The sequence below is a fragment of the Meriones unguiculatus genome, chromosome 3 (assembly GCF_030254825.1).
Source record: "Meriones unguiculatus strain TT.TT164.6M chromosome 3, Bangor_MerUng_6.1, whole genome shotgun sequence".
NCBI lineage: Eukaryota > Metazoa > Chordata > Mammalia > Rodentia > Muridae > Meriones > Meriones unguiculatus.
Window position 1 is genome coordinate 121,386,976 of NC_083351.1, and position 24,806 is coordinate 121,411,781.

Sequence of the window (24,806 nt, forward strand, 5' to 3'; positions counted from 1 at the left end):
GCACTTAGATTTACTTTTTGAAGCATTTCTATTAATTCTTTGACCATTTCATACATGGGTACAATATATATCACATCCAATCCACTATCACGCATTCCCAACTTGTCAACTCTCTTCCCCTCAATAAGTTTCTTTTATAATTTCATGTTTTTGTTTTGTGAGGTACTGGATTTAACCGGATTACCTGAATGAGCACACGTATGGATTTATCTACAGGAGCATGAGCAATGTGCCACTGTCTACATCATTGAAGATGACCCCTCGCCCTGTCCCAGTAGTCAGCAAATGCCAACAGATCTGCAAGGAGTGGCCTGGCTCCATGAGGACCCATACCACCCATGACTGGCTCCATTTTAAGCTCATCCTGTATGAGTCAAACAGGCTTCCCAAATATGGCTTGGGAAGCTATAGTTTAAATTCACCAGTTACTGACTACCTGTTTCTTGGGAGATGAAAATGATTTAAAAATCCAATTCTGGTATACATATTTCTCAAAGGTCAAGAGTTTCATGCATATGAAAAGATGCAGTTTTTTCTAATGTGTTGTGAAAAAAACAGACTGAGATATTACTATTAAGCTCAAATTGTGCTTTTAAGAGGACTTGAATGAAATTGGCTATGTTGACAAAAGTCATTTAGAAATAAAAGTGTCTAAGAACATATTTGAGGTGACCAAATCTTACCTTATAAGACATAAAGTCATTTATAAATTACTTAAAAGTTATCCTAGCTGTGTATCTTTATAAACAAAGACTTTAATATATTATGTAATTTTTTATAGAGAAATAGATTAAAGTACAGTTATAAAAACCTGAATCTATGCCATTCACTCAATTTTATATAATTATCACAACTTTGTTGGCCAAACATTCCAATTTCACAGACATACACCAGCGCTCAGAAACTTATACATGCTTTCCAACAGAGTGAAACCAAACTGTATTGTTACACTATATCACTATATGATCTTTCTGTTAATAGCAACTATTATTTCAAGCCTCTGTGATGTTCCCTTGTTCCTCCACTTACTGTACTTGACCTGCAAAACAGGAAATGTTCTAATCAGCTCAAGAAACCAAATGCATGGTATATATTAGGTCAACAACCTTAATTTAGTAAGTAATTGAAATCTAAAATACAACTGGATACAGTTTGGTTTTACACATAAAGTGTACTTGCAACAGACTGACACATTTTTTTCTTTTGCCCAATTTCAGAGCAGTGATTATTGATCAATACCTCTTCTACATAATCATGTCCCACTGGTTGCACATCACTCTGCAAAGCAGCAAGGGATGCAGGTGTGACTGGTTCTGCAACTGCATCTTGCTTTACTTCTGGAATCTGCACGGCAGAGGCAGCAGGAGCACTTTTAACACATTCGGTTCCTTTTAAGTCTTCAGTTTTATTTCCTGTTGACTGTAGCTTATTACCACCTAAAACAGCAAAATATTACAATAATTTTATTTTTGTATAAATGTATAAACCTGTTAAGATGCAAACTTATAGTTATCTTTACTGCTAGCTACACTTTATGCAGAACAGATTGGAATGTTTTAAAAAAACCTATATACACTACACTGCTTTTTGTAATCTATTAATGAACCACATTCCCGAATGTTTCCCTTCTCTCTCACAACATCCAATCATATCCACAAACTCCATCTTAGTTCTTCTAACAGTTAGTATCCAGAACAGAAGGAACCTGAAAAGAGATTAAATATAATCCAAGAGCTCTCTAAACTGTGATTAATAAGTAGTAAATATCTAGCCCATAGTGATTTTTTTCCTTTCTCTCTCTTTTTTTTTTTTTCTTGCATATCTCTGAGATGGGGGCTCTCAGGCTGTAGAGAAGCCTGATCTGGAATTCACTATGTATGTAGCGCAAGTTGGCCTAAAAATTCTGACAGTTCTTTTTCTAACTCCCAAGTGCTAGAATTATAGGTGTGTGTTTACCTATAATTATGTGGGTTTTATATGGGGATAGGAATTGAACCTAGTGCTCTGTGCATGCTAGGTAACCATCAACTAAGCTACATATCCAGCCAATGTGGACCATAACCACCTGTGAAGGTCAGAGGAAAACCTGAGGGAGTCAATTCTCTCCTACCACATGGGTACCAGGGACTGAACTTGAGTCATTAGGCTTGGCAAGTAGCTTATACCCACTGTGATCTTTCTAGCCTAGATTTGTTTTTCTAAACAGAAAATGAAAAGTAAAACAGCCTCCCAAACCAAAAGACCCCTGACAAAACTACAAATTACTGCTTTCATTTTAACCGATTAAATTTAATACTTTACTCAAGAGAATAACCGACTGTCAACGATCTACTCTTAGAGCTCTTTCAAGCAGAGCGCAGTAGCCATCCTAGTCTGCAAAGCAAGTCTAAGACAGCCAAGTCTACACACACCTCTCAGAAAAAGAACCAACCCAACCCAACCCAACCCAACCCAACAAAACAAAAGCTTTCAAATATATTTTAAGAAGTAGCTACAGAAAAACAATTATGCAAATGTAGAAAATTGTTACAGAACAAAGTCAGCAACATTATACTAAAAAGTATAATACAATGCATCTGTGACTGCACTGCTACAATCAAAAGGAAGCTACAAGCATTTATAACATCCTGTGCCAAGTAGAAGCTGCTTACTGTAGGAGTGAAGCAGAGCAGTTGTTAAGTTAGAAGAGACTTCACAAAGGGGTATCGTTTGAACTGGGCTTTGAAACAGTCAAGAAGACGTAAGAGGATAATATTTAAACAGAAGGTATAGCACATATAAAAGAGTGTAGCAACATAGAATTTAAGACTGTGGTAAACCAAAAAGTCAGTAATTTAGCATCAGCTACTCTCCAGGTAGAGCTGACATGAAAGTAAGAAGGCAGGTACAAGTCAGTTATGAAGGCTCATATGACATAGTCATAGACTTTATCCTACATATAAAGGCCAATGAAGATTTTAAAAGAGAAGGCACACTAATAAGAACACAGAGATTATGCTCAAGAGACAAGATATAAGAAATTGAGCTCTAAGGAAGAAACTAAAGGCTTTGAAAAAGAAATCATAACAACAAAGACTTTACCATAGAAGCTCTGGGTAAGAAATAGCAATTAATAGGGAGGCAGTTAATAAAAAATGTTAGTGAGGCTTTCCCTTAAAAATTGAAAAAAAAAAATCAGTCATTTTCATGAGTATTTTGTAGTAGTCTTGTGATGGGACACAATAGGAAAGGCATATCTACTAGATGACCAGCAAGCAACCGAAACATGATTCTCAAACTTAGGTAGGATTTTGAATTTGCCAGATTTTACAGCTGTATACACTAGAATGCTTGAAACTGTCCAGGAATACTGCTGCACACACAGATGAGACGCAGAACCATAATTTTAGGAATAATGTCATTTAACAATCACAAAGGTAGAGAATCAGTAAGATACCCCAAAATAAGGATGGATGGACATACATGCTAGAAACTACAATTCACCGTGGGCTTCACGGTACAGCAATTATATCAAGTCTAAGTTAAGGCAGTCAACAGGATGAAACTGAAAACTGATCAGTGGATTTGGCAGCTCTTTTTTGTTTTGTTTTGTTATATTTCTGTGAGTTTTTCTCTTATTAGTTTATGCTGGCCTGGAACAAACCCAGGCTAGTCTCAAACTCATGGCAATCCTTCTGACTCAGCCTCCCAAGCATTGGTACATAGGTATGAGACATGCTTGGCTCTAAGTAGTTAGATACTTGGTGAGTCCTGCAATAACTTTAGAAAAGGGCAGTAGACTATGGACTGATTGGGAAGTACAGAAGCAGAGAGAACAGAGGCTGCTCAGAAGTACAGTGTTTGCCTGGCATACATGAGGCTCTGAGTTCAATAGCCAGCAATACAATGGTGAAGAAAAACCACTCTGACAAGAGTTAGGAGGAACACAAAGAATCAATCTTTAGTACTTGCCAACAAAGTTTATTTTAGGTGTAGATGTTTTCTTGGCAGCCATATTGGAAGGTACCGCTGATACTTTAGTATTGGATGTGCTATTAAGAGACGAGTTTCCTGTAGTTGAAAGACCTTTCACTGAAGAAGTTGCAATTGATGACGTGTTCAGAGTACAATTGCTTGCTCCAATACTTGAAGGAGAGGCAGTTGGTTTTGAAGCAGATACAGCTGTTGAAGAAGTAGCTTGGCTAACAACATTTGGTTCCGTTGAAGGAATAGGTTTACCAAGTTTTGTGTGTAATTTAACCACCTACAAAACAAAAAGCACACCTGTCAGGAAACTCAAATGTGTTGATTGTATAAAAGTTTGTCTGAGTGAGACTATAAAATGAGAATCAAAACTGTAGTTTCTTTGCTTTTTTTTTTCAATTATGGTTTTACAGGCAAAATTCATTATTTTTAACATCTCTTTATTTACTGATGAAAGGACTTGCCTATAAGCAAATCAGTCTTAGTTAATCAAGACAAATGAATTAGTTCCATATCATAAAACAAGTGGTTTAATTCAATTTAAAGGTCTCTAGTGGTTCTCTTTTAAGCAATGGCTATTTGATGTTACCTTGATGTATGTTAACATATAAGCAAGGTTTATAATACACTCAAAGGTTTCAAAAATTGAAGTCATCTTTTTCAAAGCCCTGTTGAAAAAGTGAAAGTAAGTACAGTAAGACATAAGGCTGTGTGTGTGGGTGGGAGGGGGACCAAAACACCTACTTTCTGATGCTTAGCACCACGAATGTGGGCAGCATATGCATCTGCTCCTGTACAAGACACATCACAGAGCTCGCAACGTAGCTGATTTTGTGTCCCACGAGTTGAGTTGTTGCTGCTGCTGGTATTTTGAGAGGCTTTCAATGCGGCTTCTTTTTTTTTATGTTTCTGTCCTTCTAAGTGCTCTTTATAAGTCTGTTTTGAACAAAAAGTACAAATTTTCTTTCTATAACATTCTATTCAACTTTCAGACCTCTAACACTCATTTAAAATGGGATCATAAGCTAGGTGTAGTGGCACATGCCTTTAATCTTAGTAATCAGGAGGCAGAGCAGAACTTCATTGAGTTTGAGGCCAACCTGGTCTACATGGCAAATTCCAGGCCAGCCAGTTACATGGTGCAACCTTGTCTCAAAAAACCAAAAACAGACACCCAAAACACAACAACAACAAAGAGAACATGGTAAATGTGTGGTGCAGACCTGTAATCTAAGTGCTCAGTAGGCTGAGGAAGATGATCATTGAGTTTAAGGCTGTCCTGGGCTATGTAACAGTATACTGTCTCAAAACAAACAAACAAACAAACAAACAAATGAATGAGGGAAGCATGGATAAGAACTGCTATTTTAAAAGCACTTCAGAACATGAAAGATTCTGCATGTATGATCTGTAGTTCTCTGCAGTTTACTTAATAAGAACACTTTGCTACTTGGTGCCAAGGACTGAATTTAGGAACTTAAGTATGCCAGGCATACACTCGGTTGAACTACATCTCCAATCTTCTAAGAACAGATTCACATTCAATAGTCTGTGATGGTGCAAATGTGTGAAGAACAGGGGGCAAGCACAACCTAGGTTTCTGCTTAAGGATAGGTTTTGGCACAGCCTTTCTGTAGACAAAGTTTCCCTATGTGACCATCCAGGGAATGCCAGGGATCTGTCTATCTCTGCTTTCTGAATGAACACTAGTATATTAAGCTCAGGCCACATCAGGCATTTGTTTTACATTACTCTGGGGATTGAACTTATAGTGGCATGCTTGCAAAGCCAATACTTATCAACTGAGCTATTGTTATTATTTTTAACCCAATAGCTTTAAATTACAAAGCACATTAACGAACAGTTAGAATATAAGATAAGCTGCCTCTAGTTTCAAGAACTTGTATAATATAGGGCAGAAAATGATAACAAATATTAATCATTCCACAAAAGGTCTTATTATAGAATTAATTAATCTGTGGGGGAAATGGTACCTATATTATTAGGAATAAAAAAACTACTGCATGATAATTCTTTATAAAAAGATGTCTATATAATTTAATTTAAAAATCTGAATGCATTTTGACAATTTTTATTAGAAACTACAGTTAAAATATATTGCATAAGAATAAATACATAGGGGGCTGGAGAGGTGGCTCAATGGTTAAGAGCACTGGCTGCTCTTCCAGAGAACCCGAGTTCAAGTCCCAGTACCCACATGGAAGCTAAACTGTCTGTAACTGCTGTTCCTGAGGATCTGACACCTTCATAGAGACAAATGCACATAAAAATAAATAATTTTAAAAATGAATGCATATATTTTAATAGTCTCTAATTAGGTGTCAGCAATGTAGAAAACACCAAAATATAGAAAAAGATTCCAGAATCATGTACTGAAAACAGAACTAAAGCAGTAAGTGAAAAAGTGTATTTAAGTCAGACACAGTAGCACATGCCTTTAATCCTAACACTTGGGAGGCAGAGGCAGGCAAACGTCTGTGAGTTTGAGGCCAGCCTGGTTTACACAGTGAGTTGGGGGAAGGAGAGTGGCAGCAGTGCTATATAGTAAGACCCTGTTTCTCAAAAACCAATCAACTAACCAACCATATACTGGTAGAATAAAGCTAGAAACATACAAATAATGTTAATACTGAGATTTGATCTACTCTCCCCAAATATGTTTTCTATGTGCCAAGTCACTAATGTAAAAAATGTTTTAAATCTTAAAAACAAAACAAAACAAAAAAAACCACCTCTTATGTCTGGTACTCTCAAAGGCAAGAAGGGCATCATATCTCTAGTTATGTGAGTCAGCACACAGGTGCTGGAAGCCAAACCCAGGTCCTCTGTGCAAGATCAAGTGATCTTAACCACTGAGCTATTCTTCCAGCCAATGCTTAATGTTTTATATAAAAACATTTTTCTTTTCGTTCTTTCTGATTTTTCAAGACAGGGTTTCTCTGTGTAGCATTGGCTGTACTCGAACTCCTAAGAGATCCGCCTGCCTCTCCCTCCCTTAGTGATGGACTCACAGGCGTGTGCTACTGTGCCCAGCCATAAAAACAATTTTTAAGAAGACAGGTTCTTATTTTGCAGGCTAGGCTGGCCTTGAACTTGAAATCTTCCTATTGTATAAGTTGTTGGGATTACAGGTGTATAACCCCATACTTGACAAGGCTTAGAAAGGGGGGATGAATTCACTGACAGACCCATGCTTGAATCACACATTTTAAGGTATAGATGGTAGAATCATAACAAAAAAACAGAAACAAACAAACAAACAAACAAACAAAAATCAAAGGACTCACATTCGTCCTAGGTTGATCTTTTTTTAAAGCATGTAGAGGGAGACAGGGCCTCTAACCCAGGTTGGCCTCAAACTGAATATATACATAGCCAAAGACAACAATGAACGTCTACCTCTCAGTACTGGGATTACAGGTGTGCAGCAACTACCATGTCTGGTTTCTGTAGTTGTGGGATTTGAATCTAAGGACCACTACATAGGCAAGCACTTAACCAACAGAACGACATCCCCAGCACAATAGGTTATCTTCCTTATACCTTTCAATTTTCAATGTTCAAAGTCCCCTCATAGAGAAAATTACAGAAGTTACATTCTACAAACCATGTACAAAATAGTCTCACTAGAAATACAATCCTTAAAATTATACGTTAATTTGAATTTAAAAAAACTTTTAAAGTTTTATATAAAAAAGCAAAGGAAGCACCCTTAAAAGGGTGGGGGGGCTTAATTTCCCCATTTTTCATACACTTACAATCACTTTTCCAGTTTTCCTGATTATCATTTTTGTGTTTCAATATAAACAAGTTTTAAAGAATGTTTAGTGAAATACAGCCATCTCTCAGTGTCTGCAGGAAACTGTTGACCAAAATCCAAGCATGCTAAAGTTCTTTAAAATAGTAAAATTATTTGCACATAATCTATGATTTTATCTACATACATTAAAAATCTCTAGATTATTTACAGTACCAGTAGTAAATCCTACTGAACAGTTTTACTGTATGGTTTAGAAAATAACAGGGGTAAAAACGTAGGTATTCTGCACAGATGCAGTCTTCCACATGCATATTTTTGATCTATGGGTGAATCGTTGGATGTAGAATACACAGATGTGGAATGTGGTTTGTAGGTACAGGAGTAGAACATCAACCCTCTTCAACTATGAAAAATAACCACTGAGACTCATGTTAAATACACAATATAAGTACCTGTGGTCCAGCACAGCTGATCTTACAAACATCACAATAGTGAATCTGGGGTGGTTTGGGAGGCTGTTTTGGTTTCAGTTGTTTATTTTGGAATGGTGTTTTTTTAGTAAAGGTGGTCCCTGTCCAGGCAGCTGTTGCTGCTGCTGCAGCAGCTGCTGCTGCTGCTTGCTTCTGTTGCTGCTGCTGCTGTTGGTAGTAGGAAGACGCAGCTGAATATACGGCTGCTTCATAACCTGAATAAGATGTACCTTACAAATAAAATGAAACAAAGATTATGTTATATGATTATAAAAGGACAAGTTAAATGTCAATTATAAGTTTAAATTCAATAAATGCTGACAAAAGGTAGATTTACATGATTTAAATATGTATGTCTTATATCATGAAATCTCCCCCCACACAAATCTTACCAGTCTTTTACATCGTTACTTAAATATTTGTTTGACACATCAGATGCTATGAAGGTATGTAAGAAAAGTTTAAGATTCAGCCTATCACTTAAAAGATGCTTACTGTTCAACTGATAGAAAATGTTTGACACTTATGTGGTTACAGAACCTACTGATCCTCTGAACACATTTTACAAAACACTGGATTTGAAGAATCGAAAATGGGAAAAATTCAGAAGTACTTCATAAAGATTTAGACTGGAGAGATGGCTCAGCTATTAAAGGCTAGCATACAATCAAAAATAAAGTAAGATTTGATAATTTAAGAGAATAACAGATAAAGAGAGTAAGATATATGACACCACAATTTTAAGTCCCGATGACCAATTTATGGATTGTACAAATAGTAAAAACAAGAAATAAGTGAGTTTAGGAGGCAAGGTAATGAAGCTTAGTAAATGAAGGACAAGTTTCATGACCATGGAACAAGAATCAATACACTGTTCTTTCTTCCAAAAACCTAAAAGCAGCATGGTATTCTGATTTAATAAATAGATGCTGTTTACACTATTGGGAATCTCTACTGAATAAATACTTTATGCTGATGACTGACTTACATAAACATTGATGTTCTGTGACACACATGCTTTAAATTTACAGACTTTAAGTTTGAAGTTGTTTAGTTTATATATGACCATTTTTAAAAACTAAAAGCTTACCAGTTTCTTGAAATACAGTGCACTGCCTATTCACCATAACCCTAGTGAGGTTCCTTTAGCTCCTTAAAGTATGTGATAGGTGGGCAAGAAGCAAATAAGACCAAGATGGCAAAATTAAAGAGAACTGGAACTAGAATTATTGCTCAGCAGCAGATGGCACAGGAGACTGAAACTAAGTTCAATCCTCATTACAGAGAGTATGGAGAACAAGGAAGGTAAAGAGAATGCATATGAATGCCCAGCTTTTTGTTCTTAAAAGCTAGCCTATTATAACCAAATGACTTCTGACCCACCGACTCTAGTATGACTACACATACAGAAAAAAAAAAAAAGGAATGAAGAGCTAAGAGTAACTAGAACATAAGAATCTCAAAACAAACAAAGCTAACAAAGATAAAGAAATCACATAGCTTTTGAATGTTTATGCTCAATTATCAGATTATAAAATGCTTCTGAAATTTTAAGATAAGAAAATGTGGTAGAAGAAAATACTCAAAAGAAGGAAAAGGCAGATATGCCAGAGATAACCACATGATCAGATAAAAGAATACTTGGTGAGACTGGTTTTAAGAAAAATTTTATAGTTCAACGAACTTTATTAGGCAGTCTTATTAATATCTTCTACTCATCAAACCAAACAACGAAAACTCAAACCAAAACAAAAAGCACAAATTTAAACTAATTTTAAATGAACGTTGCTTTCAAATTTAGAGACAGAACCACAGTTTAAATTTCACTGTGAAGAACCACAATAAGGCTAAAAAGATAGCTCAAAGGGTAAAAGCATTTGCTGCTCATGTCTGTGGAACCGAATTCAATCTCTAGAATCCATAGGGGAAGGAGAGTCAACTCCTAAATGCTGTGCTGACTTCTATATGTGGAAGTGCACACACAGAGAAACAGAACCACCCCCACGCACAAACCTGTCTGACTAAAACCAATAAAGACAGCTGGCAGGTGTGGTTGACATAAGTAGAGTCCCAGCTACTTGGGAAGCTGAGGAAGGAGTAGCATTTGAGCCCTGGAGCTCAGGCCAGTCTGGGCAACATGATTAGAGAAATAAATGAATATTTAAAGATAAACAAACTAAAACTAAACCCAGTGAAGTTACTTTTACTTTATTAATTAAAATCATGATTCTGAAAATAAAACAAAATACCATGATTGTGATATTTAAAAATCATCTTAAAAATCAATATGGAGGGCCAGGCGTGGTAGTGCACGCCTTTAATCCCAGCATTCTGCACTTGGGAGGCAGAAACAAGTAGATCTCTTGAGTTTGAGACCAGCCTGGTCTACAAAATGAGTCCAGGACAGTGGAAAAGCCAAATACAAACAAACAAACAAATCAATATGGGAACCCAGGGCCTCACATCTGGTGGGCAGATGGTCTTCTGAGGAATATTGAGGCCTGCTTTCATACAGAAATTTAAAAATAAAACATAGTTGACCACATATATATCTTTGGTGTGTACTTAAATTTGAGCTGAGAGTCTACCATATGGAAGGCAATGTGCCAGACACAGTGAAGTTTCAACAAAATATCCGTAAGGCAGGTATCACTATCCTTACTTTATAGACACACATTATACACACAATCAAAAATTTTTTTTTCTAAATTTAGCCTGGCAGCAAGCATCTTTACTCACTGAGCCATCTTACTGGCTCATCTTATTTTTAATTGTTACTGTAATATTCTACTATACAAAAGCATGTATTTATGGGACACAGTGTGGCATTTCAGGTACAGGAAAAATATCTTCTAATGTTTAATATAGCACAGCAGGATGACTATGCTTAATAATAACAGAACAAATATATCTAGATAGCTAGCAGAGTGGTATTTGAATATCGAAACACAAAATAACATACCATCATCTGAGGTGATGGGTATGCATATTATTACCCTGATGGATCATAACACACAGTACTCATGTTGAAACGCCATGCTGTGTCTGTGTGGGTATATAAGTACATGTCGACGTAAGTGACTGAGGAGACTAGAGGGTGAATCATTTGGGATTACAGGCCTGTATTTACCTGATATGGGTGCTGGGAACCCCATCTGGGTCCCCTGCAAGAGTAACAAATACTACTCTAAACTACTGAGCCATCTCTCTAGCCCCAAGAGGACAACTTTAGGTTCGATCCCCAGGAACCACATGGCAGGAGAGAATCAATTTCTACAAGCAGTGACATCTATACACACAAATACAGTGTTTGCCCCTCCCACTAAATATAAAACAGCATTAAAACATTATAAATACTCCATACACACACTTCCAAAAAAAAACAAAAAACAAAACAAAACAAAACAAAAAAAACACCAAAAACGAAAACAGTGCCATCTATAGAATAAAATACTATGAAATAGTCAAGTTTCTAAATGACATTTACATTTATAAGACACCATAAGGATCCTTACTGACGTGGCTACTTGCTGAGTCTAAGGCAAGAAAATCTTAAAGGTGCTCATGATTTGGCAGTATCAAAAAGACCCCATTGGTCAAATTCATGAAAATAACATCCCAAAGAGATATGAGTCATGGATTACAACACACTGTATTTTAAAAGGGCTCTACAGTTCTGTAGTGAAAGGAGACTCCGTGGAGAATAATCAAAGGATCAACATGTTAAACAAAAAAATTTCTAACAACCACCAAAGAAATTTACTTATTCTTTAAAATATGACAACCTGCAGTAGGTAGTTGGACAACAGGCTCATAGATTGATTACTTAATTATAAAAAGAAAAGGTATTTTATTAATGAAGATACCTGATAGGCAATACTTGAGCAGGTAATAATATCATGGATTAGAAATAAAGGCATTATTCATTATACGCTCCTGATGCAACTGAACAGAAAGAACATTGAAATGTTTTTCTTTACTCAAAGAAATGGCTGAACCTAAATATAAAGAAACTAATACTAATACTGACGCGTCATTGCACATACACTCTCTTTCCATAAACAAATAAATGTAAAAAAAAGAAAAAATAAAAATCAATACTGGGTTTTACAGTGCATATCTATATGCTCAGTCAACACTTAGATGGACAAGGCCAGGAGGATCATGGTATAAAGCCTACCTAAGCTATATTTTGAATTCTAAGCTGTCATCAGGAACAGTGAGACCAAGGCTCAAAACCAAACCACTAAGACTGCTGAACAACAATTCAAAATTGAACTGCTCATATTAGAAGGAAACAGATTCTTTATCTGGAGAAGTATAATCACTAAGATCTTACTCTGTCTGGCAATCTAATTTTAACTTTAAACTTTATTATAAAAAAAAACTGTAAAACTAAACACCAAATTTAATCAGATATTTATATATTTCATAGTACCCATGTTTAATTTATTATTGAAATTGTGGTCCCTTATGTACACATTAAAAAAGAGCTGACAGGAAAGTTCTCATTAGCTGGGCAGTGGTGGTGACACACACTGTTAATGCCAGCGCTCGGGAGGCAGAGGCAGGGGGATCTCTGTGAGGTTGAGGCCAGCCTGGTCTACAGAGCAAGTTCCAGGACAGCCAAAGAAACCTGGCCTTAAAATAAATTGAAAACAAACAAACAAAAAACAAATAGAAAAGTAGAAAGAAAGGAAAGAAAGAAAAGAAACAGTTGTCATCATTTGGGCTGAGGAGTGGTAGAGCCAAATCTGATAATTTGAGTTCAATATGTGAGGTACACATGGTGGAAGGAGCTGGCTAACACTTGCAGGTTGTCTTCTGACGTACACATGCACACACACACAAACACAAGCATTAATAAAAAATTTCAGTTGTCGTTAAAGTATATAAAGTATTGTCAGTTAAACTGAGAGCTCTTGACACTGTGGCTATATAAAGGAGTATCTTATTCTTAGGAAATACTATCAGAAGAACTCAGGGCAAAGTACTAGATTGCATGATTACATTTTACAGAACATACTCAAGAGGGCAGTCATGACCAAAGATAATGAAGACATTTAAAAGATGTCCAACAATATTCCATTACAATAACCTTGGCTATAATTGTAACCAAACAAAGATGCAGAGAAACTTAAGCAGAAGTCCTATTTGAGTAGAAATATCAGTATCCTAAAATATGAAAAGATCCACTTAAGGAAATAAGGAAAATCCTGGACCATGTCTTTACTCTTAATAAAAAATTACTCTCTACCCTAACTTCCTTTAATCAAGTCCTTACCACTCACCTATTTAGCCAGACTATTCAGATAAGACCCCTTCCTCATTCCAATCTATTTCCACATGATAATCAGAATCTACAGATTTTGTACACACACACACACATATTATCATCTTGAAATACTGTGGACTGCTTTCCCCAAAACTATCTGATTGCCCAGTTCTATTATGTTTCTCAAGTTTAGGGATAAGAAATCTCTGAGGGGGGGAAAAAAGGTATCTTTTAAAATTCATGAGCTAGGCTTCTGATAGGATACAGCAAAACATCAAATATAAGAACTAAAACTGTCTATGCCACCTTAGGGCCTCCACAGTCAACATGATAGGAGATTAAAGAATACAAGCAATACACATAAAGCAGCACAAAGCCAGGAGTCCACAAAAACACACAGTTTTCATCCCTGCAATTTTAACTTCCTTAGTCAGAAAAAAAGTCATGGTGATTTTAGACAGGCATGTTGTATCCTATTACTACAATCTTACAGATGTTATAAAAAAAAAAGCTGCCAATATTTTCAGGCACTAATTCTGAATAAATATGAAGAAAGAGCTCACCATGAACCAAAAGAAACAGAATAAATAGTCTATGGTAGTTTTCAAGTGCTAACCTTGAGTTTTCAAATTCACAATCAGAAAACAAACAATCCTATAGAAGACCTTTTCTGAGCTAGATCAGAACACATGACTAGCTTTCAAATTCCCCCAAAGGGGAATTATTTTCTGCTAAGGGCTTCTACTACCACTACTACTGTTTATAATATGGTCCTTTTGTTACACTATGTACAAATATTTACATTAACAATAATCAATTAGTTAAATACCTACTATTGTAAGTAAAATAATTTCAGAGAAAATCAGGACAGTTTCTAGTCAGCACTTTGCTTTTTGTTTACCCAAGTAAATACTGCGTGTCAGTCTTACCAGAATAAGTAACTGCTGTGGTACTGTAAGTAGCACTCTGAGTATAGGACGGCACCACAGTAGCCGCAGCTGCCACTGGTTGTACGGTAGAGGACACAGGATAAATGGAGAAAGTAGTGGTAGCTGGACTTGGTGTGGCTGGTTTTATGGCTGTCACTTGTCGAGCTTGTTGGGCTTGAGTATACTGTGTTGCACCTTGACTATAACCTGCTTTAGGAGCTAAAGCAAGAAAGACATGAGAAAAAGAGGATAACTATACAGTTATTGTAACAATATACTTAAAAAACTAACAGCAAAAGCTGTCAGAAATGCAATTTATTCTGAACAAATGAGGATTAAATTCTTACTACTAATATGAATAAACATGTAAATTCATCTACTCTCTTTCCCCAAATGTCTCTACATTTGTGGCATGACAGTTCCTCAGAACCACAACCAGAACACCAGTACTATTTATAAATGACAAATAAAAAGTTTTTGTGTAACTTATATGTATGTGTATATTTAAATCAATCAATCTACCTTAATCTTAGGCTTAATCTTGGAAACAGAACAAAGAGAGCTAAATTTGTATTTCAATTCATACTAAAAATTTCAGTGTTTAGCTGGGTGTGGTGGCACACGCATTTAATCCCAGCACTTGGGGAGGCAGAAGCAGGAGAATCTCTATGAGCTTGAGGCCAGCCTGGTCTACAAAGGGAGTACACATAGAGAAACCCTGTCTTAAAAACAAAACAAAATTTCAGTGTTTAATCCTGCAACCTGTTCATATACCATCAACTGCATTTTACCGATTTTCTCAGTGAATTTAACTCCAACTCAAAAATGCTGCTTATTAAGTTCTTCAAGTAGCCTGAATAAAGCTGTTCTTAAATTAGTACTATTCATGTTTTATTTACTAAGGCTCTGACAACACCCCCCATCTTATTAATCATATTAACAATTACTTATTAATCACTCATTAATGATTTTTTTCTGAGAAATGTCCAAACATCAGATAGTATAACTGATTTGCTGCTCAGTTAAGATATTTTTAAACTTACTCATGCCTGACCCAAACAATATAGATTAAGATGGGATTTTACAGAAAAACATAATATTCAAAACCCAAATGACTTAAGAACATCAAAACTTAAAAAATCAATCAAGATCTTCTGACTCTTATATAATTCAGTACTCTTAAGGAAAGTGGTACCTTGGAGTAAACTATTATGTATAAAAATAAACAGAAAAGTGGTTGTAAAAAGGCCAGCCACTGCCAACTTATAGAGAAATAGACATATACATACATGTATTCTGAGATAGGGCCTTACTGTTACTAGATTGTCCAGTCTGGCCTTAAACTCATGCCTGACAAGGGCTAGGATTATAAGCATGTGGATATCCACGAGTTTTCAATCACTTTTAAGAGAGTCACAAGTCAGAAGTCAGAGACCCTGAAGAGATATAGGCAACTACTTCATGAATAAATAGGTATGTGTGAAGAACAGAGATGGAGAAGGAAAAATAACTTTCTGTCCATAAGAGTAAAACCAGTTTGACTTTGAGACAGGGTCTAACATAGTCCAAGCTTGCCTCAAAGCTGTTATTAGCTGAGGATAGTCTTGAACTCCTGATCTTCCTGCTTCCACATAATGAATGCTGGAATTATGGACATGTGCCACCATATCTAGTTTATACGGTGTGTTGGTTGAACCTAGGGCATCTTGCATATAGGGCAAACACTCTCCCAAATGAGCTATACCTAGCTCCTCAGCTTTAAAATAAAGCTCCTTAAAACTGTTTTTGTTGTTCTTTTTTTTTGTTCTTAAAACATAACATTTTGGGCAAGTTCTCAAGTCTACGCCCTTTAAAGTTTACAAATATGGAGGCTTCTACCAAGAAGCCTTTACTTTCTGCATTTTAGACATAGGCACTGTATTCAAGATCATGCATGTTCAGCGGATGCTGCTGGCTCAGTGCTGTTAGCATAGTAGTGGCTGGGTTAAAGAGTTGTGGGAGTGTTTAACAAATGGCCTTACAAACTTGGGGAGGGAAACCCATTATCAGTGGTTGGTAACAGAACAACCTGTCATTACAGATAAAAATACGGGCCCGTAAGAGTTCCCACTGGTTACCAGGGTGATCTGGCATAGCATGTAGTTACAAGTAATTGCCACAGCTCCTTTTGTACACTGTATTTAAGTAAGAGGAGTCCTCTGCTGTAAACTATCAGCAGAATACACTTCCAGAAAAGTATACCAATTTTTCTCCTAATCATTCTCTTTGTGATTCAATGACATTACAGTCGTCAAAAACAAGAACACAGATAGAACCATTACAGATACCCTGCAGTTTGTCTTCATTAGATCACCCTAAATCACGTATTTCAATAAAATTAGTGAAACTGTTAATGTTCACAAGGCCTACCTGTCTGATAGTAGGTTTCAGCGACAGAAGGCTGAGGCTGGGCAGCAGCAGCTACAGCAGCAGCAGTTGCTGTTGGCTGTTGGTAGTACTGCTTACTATCATAAGCTACAGCAGGAGCGGTGGATCTTACATACGAATATGAGTCCTACAGAGATCAGAGGAAATAAAATAAAAAAAACCTTGACTCAAGTGGCAAGAAAAAAAAATCCTTACTGAGTAAAAATATAGCAAAGGAAAATAGAATATATAGTAAGTTATATAGGCCCAGACATATAGTTACAACATAATATACCTAATCAACAAATTATTAGTTTCTAAAAGGAAATACAATATTAATATAATAAACATTAAATAATAAAATCAGGTTTCAATAAAAACAACTAATTTAGAACTTTTAAAAATAAAATCAAAAGTACTTTAAGCAGTTTGATTTCAATCAGAAGGTCAAAACACTTTAATTACTGAATCAAATAACCCATTTTACTCAAAATCTCACTTTTGCCTTTAAAGGTAAATCCTATAGTACTAAAGAAACAATTTCCACGAAACCATGTTATACAGCATAAAAGCACAGCAAGAGGACCAGAAACTTAGGTAAGTTTCAAGAAGAAAACATGTATGTAGTATTTACTCAATGCTGCTTACAGCCATGACCTTCAAACTACCCTGTCTCAGATAGACAAGTATAAACAAGGGACATTTTCCCCATGGACTTTTTCTCCAAAAATTTAGAATAAAATGAGAGCATTTAAACAATGATTTGTATAAAACTTTCTAAAAAACTAAACACATATAAAAATACGTGTGTGTGAGGAGGAGGAGGAATAAGGTAAAATTAGCAGAGGAGAATTAATATAAAATCCACTGTAAAGAAATTTAATGCTTGGATCATGCCCTAACACCCAAGAAATCATTCACTTTTCTCTATCACTGGAAGTACATTTAGAAGTACTGGCTTAGACCTTCTATCATACCTGAGCCCATTAAGGGTATGTGAAGGGTTTTCTTACCTGGTAGTTCTGTGTAGTAGCTGGGGGTGGTGGAGGTGGTGCTTCTTGCTGCCTCTGGGTGTAACCATAGTCGGTTGCTGTGTGGGCAGTGGGGTAGCCTCCATAAGCAGCAGCTGTTGCAGCAGCTGCAACAGCTACCGGAGCAGGCCTGGCAACTGCAACTGTGGCGGCCGCTGGTGCGTAAGCAGCAGTAACCGTGTGAGCAGCTACTGGCGCCTGATGAACAGTGTAGCTAGCAACTGTAGTTGGATGAGAATAGGCTACACCCGAAGCTGGCTGCTGGCTATATTGTGAAGTAGAAGAATAAATACAATAATTTAATTTTAAAACCAAGCAGTCATCCTAAAATCATTTGTCAATTTGAAAACACACAAATAAGAATGACTTAATTTTTAAAATCAAAGAATCACCCTAAAAATTATCAACTAAAATAGCATATTTTTCAAGTAATATAATTATTGACTACAAAAGGCAAAGTACTTGAACTCAATACTTTCTAGTCAATATTATTTGTTACTGTTTTAAAATGTTTCATTCCTTAATCATATACTTTATATATTCAAATATAGTATGCTTCAGATCATGAATCATACTGCAAAGGGAAAGAGTAACAGATATAAAACACTAGGAAGGAAAAAACTTGAACCAATTTAGAAATTTAAAAAACCATTTGTATATATAAAGTTCATTATTTTATTCTACACATTTAAAAAAATCTTTAAAAAGACCTTCTATAACTTATAGTGAAATATATGATACATTTCCAGCTTAAACACAGCATTTCATTACATAAGTACTTTAAAAAATTTAATAGGGGATGTTGTAAAAAGCCCCAATGTAAATGTAGTCATTCCAACTTAAGCCTCAAAAGGCAAAAGCATTTAGTAATCACCTAAAATTCTTATAGAAATGTGACTTTTAACTTCTGAAGTCACACTGACGTTATTACAAGAGAGCATAAATTAGATTTCATTAAAGGCTCTGAGCAACATACTCGTAATTATCACATGCAAGGTTGTATTACCAAGGTACACATGCCTTCTCCAAAGCAGGGACTCCAACAGCTGAAATGTTTTGGCTGACAAGGTTTAGTAAGAGCCAACAGTTAAGAATAGCTCTGTGTGTGTGCTGTTGATACAGTACTAATCAATTACGAGTATGTGATTCATGAGTTATAAAGTACAGGTGTATTCTGTATTGATGTGCCTGGCAGCATAGGGAGGTTGTGTAGAATTATTATTTTGGGCCACCATATTTAACCTGCATTATGGAAAACATTGATCAATTAAAATTTGACAAAAGGGAATATGAAATTTACAGATAAGGATTTTTATTTCACATAAAAATGAAGACTCAAGAAAAGGTTATAGCTGCCTTCTAAAAGAAGACACTTACTCCATGCTGCTCCAGAGAACAGAACTAGAACCAACAGATGGAAGTTACAGGGTGCCAGATTTCAGTCCAATATGAAAAAGAAAACAAAAAAACAAAAAACAAACAAAAAACTTAGAGTCCAAAGAAACTCATAAATTCTACTTGGATGAAGTTCCCATATTTTAATATAAAACTAGCCAACACTTTCTGCAGAGATGACAATTACAGAAAATCAAAGACAAGCTCACATTTTCAAAATGGGAAATCTGTCTAAAACTAACATTTGATTGAAGGATAATGTGACATTCTTTTAAATTTTATTCATTTATTTACTTATTTTGCAGTTGAAGGCTCTACTAGAGCTAAATTCTAGCCTCAATTTGACATTCTTTAAAAAATTATTTGTGGGTGTATGTGTAGGGGGAATGTATGTGCCATGTGTGTGTGTGGAGGTCAGAGAAAACTGTGGAATTGGTATCTCTACCTTTTTGTGGATTCTGGGAATCTAACTGAGATCATGAGTTCTTTTATTTTCTTGGTGGCCCGCAAGTGAACAACCTTTAGAGAACAGATGCCTGTAAGCTGTGACCTGACTTCCACACGCATGCAGTGGCACATACGCTGCCTCAACAGAAAAAAAAAAAACCTAATATACTGTAATCCAGGGTTCAATACTCAGCATCCTGTAAAACTGGTATAGAGATCTATAACTGTACTCCAAACTCGTGAGAACTGAAGGCAGGAATCAGGTAATTCTTAATTACCTAAGACCTAGACCTAAAAACTAAAATAATAACACACCAAGTCTATGAAACTTGTATTAAACATTTAACTATTAAGATTTGATTTCACAGCAGGGCAGTGGTAGCGCAGCCATTCAGGAGACGGAGGCAGAGGCAGGTGGATTTAAGTTCAAAGATAGTCAGGCGTAAAAGCAAATCCAGGACAGCCAGGGCTACATAGAGAAACCTTGTCTCGAAAAACAAAAATAAATAAAAACAAAAATAAAAAACCAAGATTTCATTTCACATATACATACAATCTCTCTCTCCACTGTCTAAAAAGGAAATTGGTTACATTAAAATTCAGATACAGTCTCGATTCTCACAAAATCACACTTTGATATCTGTAGGAGACTGGCTCCAGGTCAAAATAAGATAAGAAGAAGCAACAAAATCCAATAATGTTCTATTTCTTGCATAAAAGGGCACAGTTCACAAGAGCCAGGACTGTAGCTCAGGGTGGAACCTCTTGCCTGCTATATGCAAAAGCCTTTGGTGAAATCCTTAGCAAAACAAAAAAAATACAAGTTTCTAAAATGCATAGTCTTTGCATATAATTTAAATACATCATAGCCTACACGGTAAGTTTCATGCCCAAATTATTTATATTAATAAAAATGCCATGTAAATAACTAGTTTAGGAAATAATGGATGACAACAAACTATAATGCTCATTAGTACAAACACAATCATTCAGCCTTTATCCATGATGCAGAGCCTGCATACACACATTGTCAATTGTAACTGCCCACATTTCTTGCCCCCAAAAGTTGTTCTACAGAACAAAAACTAGGCGGGAACAAAGTAGAAACAAATCAACTAGGCAGGCAATTTGACTTATACTGCCTGATCCTAACCTTTAAAAATGCATGTGACACAAGAATACCACATGCTTGCTTATGCCTCCTATCTCAGTGAAATTATTCATATTATTTCTGTACTCTTCTAAGTGTCCAGTCTCAACAATAAATTACAAAGTCACCTTTCCCAAGTTACCTTATAAAAATGATGTCAGGGTAGTAAGCAATTACTATATATACAATCTTAGGGCCTCCTAGCCATTCTGTTTCACACAGCCAGGTCCCTATACTCATCATCTTGACTGGAACCATATCTTCTTGTTGCTGTTTTGAGATAGAGGCTCATATATTCCAGGTTGGCTTTGAACTTACTATGTAGCTAAAGATAATCTTGAACCCCTCAGTTTCCTGCTTCAGTCTTTGGATTGCTAGGGAATCCAACTCAAGTGTTCCCCGTGGTACTCTATCAACTGAGCTACATCACTAGCCCCTGGAACTGTAACTTCTAGTAAAAACATTAGTTAGCCCCAATTCTGAGGGTGGCTGAGCTGATTTTTGTTCAAATAAAGACTGTCTAGTATAATATCTTAAAAGACATTCAGAAAATTTTCTTTCAATTTCTACCCCCACCTAACATGCTCTATCAAACTAGCCTATACTAATCCAATCAAATACACATGAGCCAATAAACGTACTTTAAAATTTGATCACTAGCACTGGGAATTTGATTGAAGGAAGGATTGAAGGAAGGTTTAAATCAATACCAAGTTCAAAATAGCAAGTTAAAGGGCAGGGGTAGTGGTGCACGCCTTTGACTCCAGTACTCAGGAGGCAGAGGCAGACGGACGGATCTCAAGTCCCAAGGCCAGCCTGGTCTACAAAGTGAGCCCAGGACACCTTGTCTCAAAAAACCAAAAAGGAAAAGAAAAAAAAAAGTTAAAAATCATGGGAATTTGCCTATTTTACAGCAGTAAAATAATAAAAGGTGTAAATCTCTGCATACAATGTAAAATTTAGCTGACTTTAATTTGTAAAGACAAGAGTTTTGAATAATAATCTTTTGTGGATAATAAAAAGAATCTGGTCAGCTTTAGTCAGAAAAATCAAGAAATGTAAGGGAGGTAAGGATCATGCTTTTAACTCCAGGCCACAGGTAGTAGAAGGCAGATTTCTGTGCGTTTGAGACCAGCTGGGTCTACACAGCAAATTCCAGGACAGCCAGGGCTACACAGAGAGACCATCTTAACATTCCCCTCCAAAAGCCTTGAAACAGTTCTTGAAGGTGGGCATGGTGGCTCATGCCACCCAGCACTCAGGGAGGGAGTGCTGGAGCAGGAGGGAGTCTTTACTCTGTGAGTTCTAGGCCTTTCTGGTTTACACAGAGACCCAGGTTAGCCAGGGTACAGAGAGAGAGGCTACATATTTATTCTGTCTCAGGACGTATTAATTAATTAATAAGATTTCCCAGGCAGCCTTGCTACTTTCTTCTTTAAAAAACTGAAGAGGGGGTGACAGACAATTTACCAGGTATTTTAAAAAAGCATATTCTCAACTGCAAAGCAGGTCTGACAGTGCAGGAAACAAATATCCCAAAGTAACACAATTTTCAAAACCTCTAAATTTATATAATAAAACAAGAACTTTATACTACTCAGAAGTCAAACCTATGGAATAAACATAAAATAAAAATGTGAAAGAGAGGTCCAATATATATCTAGAAAGAATTCTAGGGGAAAAGAAAAAAAAAAAAACAAAAACAAGTAAATGAAATTAAGAAAAATTTCTACTACTAGAGGGAAACAAGTTATTTTTAAATTCAATCAGCCAATCTACTACAAAAGAACCAAAGACCCAAACTTGAAGATGTTTTCCAATTTTTCAACACAAAAGAAGCCCTTCAATTTTTTCAGAGAATAAAATAATAGTATATTTGTTACAATCATTAGAAAACTAGACAATAGTGGGTCAAACAATATGGTAATGTCTTCAAAGTTAAAGGGAAAATGGTTATTCTGTAGAATTGTGTGCCTAGCTTAGCTATCAGAATAAGTACGTTAAAAAGACATCTTAGGCACAAAGGTTTCCACTCAGACTACACAGGAAGTAAACCAAGAAAAAAAATTTTGCAAACAATGGAGACAGATGAAAATCCAGATCAACAGCTATGCAGCAGGCCAGAGATCAGGGCAAGAGCCATGGTTTAGAATCAAACAAACTACATAATCTCTGACAGAAAAGATGTCCAGAAAGACAGGAAACAGAAACATTATCTGTAGGCCTGGTGACACTTGCCTACAATCCCAGTTCTTAAAAGGTAGAGTTAAGACAATTAGCAGTTCAATGTCATCCTTGACTACATAGTAAGTTTGTGGCCAGCCAGCACTTCAGACCCTGTTATAAACAAACAAATGGTATCATGGCATTGACAACAAAGGGATGATCCCACAGAAGATCTTACAGTCAGAAAGCATAACTGAAAAAAAAAATTCCACCTTAACTTCAGACTAGGCAGACTTCCCATTAAGTGGTACAGGATTGCAAATGGTTTCTAGTAGGATTTAGAATTATAGCACAGTATCTGACTCCATAGTAACTACTACTTACAGTTAGAGTAAGGTAAGTTGGTTTTTTTTTTTTTTTTAATATTCATCACAGGCTATTTACTTTGTATCCCAGCCGTAGCCTCCTCCCTCATTCCCTCCCAACCCCACCCTCCCTCCCTCATCTCCTCCCTGTCCCTTTCCAAGTCCACTGCTAGGTGAGATCCTCCTCCCCTTCCATCTGACTGACCCTAGCTTATCAGGTGTCTTCAGTACTGGCTGCAATGTCCTCCTCTGTGGGCTAGCAAGGCTGTTCCCCATCGGGGGTGAGTGGAGGTAAAGAAGCCAGTTCTTGAGTTCATGTCAGAAATAGTTCCTGTTCCCCTTACTAGGAGAACCCACTTGGATACTGAGCTACCATGGGCTACATCCAAGCAGGGGTTCTAGGTTATATCCAAATATGGGACTTGGTTGGAAAAACAGTCTGATAGAGGACCCCCGTGCCTTGATATATTTTGTCCTTGTGGAGCTCCTGTCCTCTCCCAGTCATATTATCTTCCTCTTTTATCATGATTCCCTGCACTCTGCTGAAGGTTTGGTTATGGGTCTCAGCATCTGCTTTGATACACTTTCAGAGGCCCTCTGTGGTAGGCTCCTGTCCTGTTTGTTTTCTCCTACTTCCCATGTTCCTTTTGTCTTTCTAAATGAGGATTGATCATCTTACCCCAGGTCCTCTTTCTTGTTTATCTTCTTTAGGTGCATATATTTTAGTATATTTATCCTATCTCATAGGACTATGTAAGTGAGTATATACCAGGTGTGTCTTTCTGCTCCTGGGACACCTCACTCAGGATCTTTTCTAGATCCCACCATTTGCTTACAAATTTCATGATTTCCTTGTTTTTAATTGCTGAGTAGTATTCCATTGTGGAAAGTTTTTTTTTTTTTAAAGTCTTAGAATCTAAGACTTACAGAAGACAAATCATAATTAGAGAAAATAGCAGTAAAAACTATAATGCAATAGGAGGGATGGTATTTTGGAAAGAGGAGAAGCAAAACACAAATGTTTCAAGATTCTCTCCCCACTGCCCCCTGAGATAGGGTTTCTCTGTATAGCCCTGGCTGTCTTGGAACTCATTCTGTAGACCAGGTGGTCCTCAAAAGTGCCATGTCACCACTGCCTGGCTAAATTTAAACTCATATGATACTCCTGCCCCATCCTTCAGCAAATTCTACTGTTGTGCACCACCAGAACCTGCAGAGAATGAGATACTATTGTCTTAGGAGAACTAGAAACGTAGTACACTATCTAAACAGTCTACCAATGAATTTAGGAAAAAAAGAAAAGTACATACAATGTAAAAATAAATATATAAAGATGATTAGGATAAATTATATATAATATATATAAACTATATATTATATATAGAAATATAGACATACTTAGTGGTATGAAATTAATTGATAACAAAA

At 36.4% G+C, this 24,806-nt stretch overlaps 1 protein-coding gene across 6 annotated transcripts in view; it reads right to left on the minus strand.

Moving 5' to 3' along the window:
• Positions 1-24,806, minus strand: part of Zfr (zinc finger RNA binding protein) — a 66,586-nt gene that overhangs the window by 28,315 nt on the left and 13,465 nt on the right. For 2 of the 6 annotated variants that reach the window (XM_021633719.2, XM_021633721.2), the window contains 8 exons: positions 19,233-19,256; positions 17,838-18,120; positions 16,828-16,972; positions 14,419-14,637; positions 8,197-8,444; positions 4,708-4,899; positions 3,952-4,243; positions 1,240-1,436 (listed from right to left, as the gene is read on the minus strand). In XM_021633719.2, the coding sequence (XP_021489394.1) occupies positions 1,240-1,436; positions 3,952-4,243; positions 4,708-4,899; positions 8,197-8,444; positions 14,419-14,637; positions 16,828-16,972; positions 17,838-18,120; positions 19,233-19,256 (1,600 nt within the window). The remainder of the gene's footprint in view (positions 1-1,239; positions 1,437-3,951; positions 4,244-4,707; positions 4,900-8,196; positions 8,445-14,418; positions 14,638-16,827; positions 16,973-17,837; positions 18,121-19,232; positions 19,257-24,806) is intronic. The other 4 variants (XM_060380447.1, XM_021633720.2, XM_060380448.1 and 1 more) reach the window with 4 other exon arrangements.